A 3178-nucleotide genomic window follows, 5' to 3' on the forward strand; every position below is an offset into this window, starting at 1 on the left:
TCCATCTACAAACAAATCCCCTTCAAGTCTGGGATGCTCCACGCCCCTACCCCTGGCAGGCTGTGCCCAGGCAGTGCTGCTGCCACTGTGGCGCCATCCCAGTACAGACTGCGAGCCGTGGTCCAAAGGTCCCACAAAGAGGCATTTCCCGTAAATGCTCTCAGCTCCAGGCAGTGCAATATCGAAAGTGCAGGCTGTGACTCAGGGCGCTGGGGCCGCTCCCCACTGCTCAGGGCCGAAGATGGCAGCAGTGTGATGGGCACTGGGCTTTTCCTGGGTGTCCATCCATGCACCAGGAGCACTGCCCCAGTTCTCAGCTCTGGGCAGCGGTCTGCACGGCTGCTGTCCTTGCCATGAAGCAGCCCATGTCCTCGTGTGTACTCACAGCAATGTGCCTCCTGAGCCGGTCCAGTGTCCCCAGGGCCAGCCGTGAGTCCCCAGGGACAGGCCTGCAAGGAGCTGCACAGCCGTATGCCTCAGAGCAAGGCCTGCCAAACATGACCCACAATCACCACAGTGCACCCACATCTTCCTGGCTGCCACAGCCGGTCTGAGGAAGAAGAGCTGAGGCAATGGGCACAACTGGAAGCACAGGAACTCTGCAGGAAACGTCACCAATCCCTTTCCCAGCTGTGCAGGTGGGTGAGCACCGCACCGGCTGCCCAGCACTGCGGTGGGTCTCCGTCCCTGGAGAGGTTCCACGGCCAAAGGGACACAGCCCTGGGCAGCGGGCGGTGGGGGATGGATGGGTGGGGATGGAGCGGGCGGTCTGCGGAAATGCCTGTAGCTCCAGGTGACCAAAGTGGTTTGGGGATGTGGGATTTGGTCTCCCCTGCCTCCACAGGGACATGCAGAGCAGGGGGCCCAGCCTCATGTACAGGGGTTGGAGGCCTGCAAGGAGGAAACCTCACAGCCTCTGGGTCCTTGTGCCGGGGCTGCAGCACTGCATGGCACAGCAGTGCTTCCTTTAACTGAGAGTGTACCAGTAGGACAAAGGTGAATGGCTTGAATGTGAAAGAGAGCAGTTTTAGAATAGGTATCGTGAAGAAATTCTTCAAGACAAGGGTGGTGAGGCTGTAAATCAAGTTTCCCAGAAGAGCTGTTGTTGTCCCATCCCTGGCAGTGCCCGAGTCCAGGCTGGATGTGGCTTTGGCACAGTGGGCGGTGTCCCCGCAGTGGGGCAGCTCAGATGTAGCCAACTGTGGAGCAGTGCCACCTGTGATCGCAGCACTGCCCTCCTCCTGAGCTGCCTCTAAAAGCGCTGCTGAGCTGCACAGCGGTTCCAGCCCCGGCCCTGCTGTGCAGGAGGAGAGCAGGAGCAGCACAGTGCAGCAGTCAGACCTGGGGACACAGCGCAGCGCTGCTTCGGTGAGTTGCCTGCAGCTCTGCTGTCACTACCGGAAGAAATTCCAAGGAAGCAGAATCTGCTTTCGACGAGTGGGTTCTGATTTCCACGAATATAGTTCAGCCCGTATCTCTTTCCAAAGATGAAGACAATGTCAATGGAGATGGGTAATTTTGATGCCATTTGGCTTTGTCCATGCACACACAGCTGTGGGACTGACCTGAGTCTCCAGAGATCATCTGTATCGCCTTCATTGGCTCAGGGAGTGAAGCAGAGGAGGTTTGTGCCATTCTCACTTAAAATCTCTCTCCTTCCAGGCTGCCTGTGTGAGTGTGAGTGCTCTCCCAATGGCAGGACATCCAAACAGAGGTAAGCTGCTCACCCTCTGCACGCTGTTGCATATCCCGAGGCTGCCTCCCATCTCCCCACTCTGAGAGCCGCGCAGACCAAGGCTGAGGGCGGATGGGACAGCGGTGTGCGGTGGGGACAGCCCGAGACACAGCGCAGGGGGGAAAGCCGTACACCAAAGCTTGCTGTCTCTGTGCCTGTTGCACGGAAGCCATGCCTCACTGAAGCCGTGCAGGGCAGGGAGGGGCCGAAAGAACAACACTGCACAAACACTGCTGCATTATCTGCTCAGGGTCTGAATTCTCGGAAGAATGAGAGAGAATTCTCGGCTTCCTGCTGGGCACGATCTGTTTTCCTGAGACGGGACTGTGCCCCGTCCCGTCCCTGCAGTGCACAGCGGTGGCTCCGGGACACCTTTCCTCGTGGCCGCGGTCACTCCTTGGTGAGCAGGGCTGTCCCGGCACCGCGGGGCTCACACTCGTCTCTGCTTGTTCCACAGGATCCCAGCTGAGCCTGATGCTCGTGGGGAAGACGGGGAGTGGGAAGAGTGCGACAGGGAACACCATCCTTGGGATGGAGGCATTTGAATCAAAGTTGTCAGCACATGCAGTAACCACTGACTACTCAAAATGTGAAAACAGCTTTCATGGAAGACCAGTTCTTGTTGTTGATACTCCTGGCCTGTTTGATACAAGAGAAACCAATCTGAAAACAGCTGAAAAGATTAAGAATGCCTTACGGTACCTCTATGCAGGTGTCCATGCCATCATCCTGGTGATGCAGTTGGGCCGAATCACTAAGGAAGAGCACGAAGTGGCTGAGTGGGTGACCAAGATTTTCCATACTAAAGCACAGAATTACACAATCCTGTTATTCACCCGAGCAGAACAGCTGGAGCATCCAGAAGATCTGAAGGGTTTCGTAGAAGAAAGCCCATACCTCAAGGAGCTGGCAGCCAAGTGTGGAAATCGGTACATCGGTTTCAGCAACAGAGCCACCGGGGAGGCGAGGGATCGGCAGGTTGCAGAGCTCATCGACATGATTGATGCCATGGCAGAGAAGAATCGCAGTGCTCCGCGTTACACGCGAGAAATGCTGGAGGAAGACACACGTACCTTCTTTGAAAAGTTTTGTACCATCCTGTAGGCAGCAAGGGGTCGGTCCCAGAGCAGGCACCTCCTCTGCTGTGCGTTCCTGCTGTCTCTATGGGGCTCCGGGAGGCACGGTGTGTGGTGATGGGCCTGAAGGAGCTGTCAATAAACACTGAGCATTGCTGTCTTGGCGAGCGTCCATCTGTGCTCTGGGTTCTGCTGTGCTGAGCAGTGCTGGCAGGAGGTGGTCGCACACACGGTGCAGTCGGGACGAGGCCCAGTGCCGGCTGTGCCTGCAGGGGATGGGATGTGGAGGGCTGGTGCATGTGGCTGTGGGCATGCAGGCTGTTCTGGAGGATGGTGGGGATGTGGGAGCACCCCTTGGTGCGAGAGC

The 3178-nt window shown here is 57.4% G+C and overlaps 1 protein-coding gene across 2 annotated transcripts in view; it reads left to right on the plus strand.

Annotated features, from left to right (window-relative positions):
* The first annotated feature begins 302 nt into the window (after positions 1-302).
* Positions 303-3178, plus strand: part of LOC104911338 (GTPase IMAP family member 8-like) — a 7706-nt gene continuing 4830 nt past the window's right edge. Inside the window, exons 1-4 of one of the 2 annotated variants that reach the window (XM_019616181.2) lie at positions 303-408; positions 523-638; positions 1663-1714; positions 2193-2835. In XM_019616181.2, the coding sequence (XP_019471726.1) occupies positions 573-638; positions 1663-1714; positions 2193-2835 (761 nt within the window). In that variant the 5' untranslated portion in view covers positions 303-408; positions 523-572. Of the gene's footprint in view, positions 409-522; positions 639-1245; positions 1369-1662; positions 1715-2192; positions 2836-3178 lie in introns of those variants that run through there. The other variant, XM_031553810.1, reaches the window with a different exon arrangement.

Source organism: Meleagris gallopavo, chromosome 6, assembly GCF_000146605.3.
Source record: "Meleagris gallopavo isolate NT-WF06-2002-E0010 breed Aviagen turkey brand Nicholas breeding stock chromosome 6, Turkey_5.1, whole genome shotgun sequence".
Taxonomy (NCBI): domain Eukaryota; kingdom Metazoa; phylum Chordata; class Aves; order Galliformes; family Phasianidae; genus Meleagris; species Meleagris gallopavo.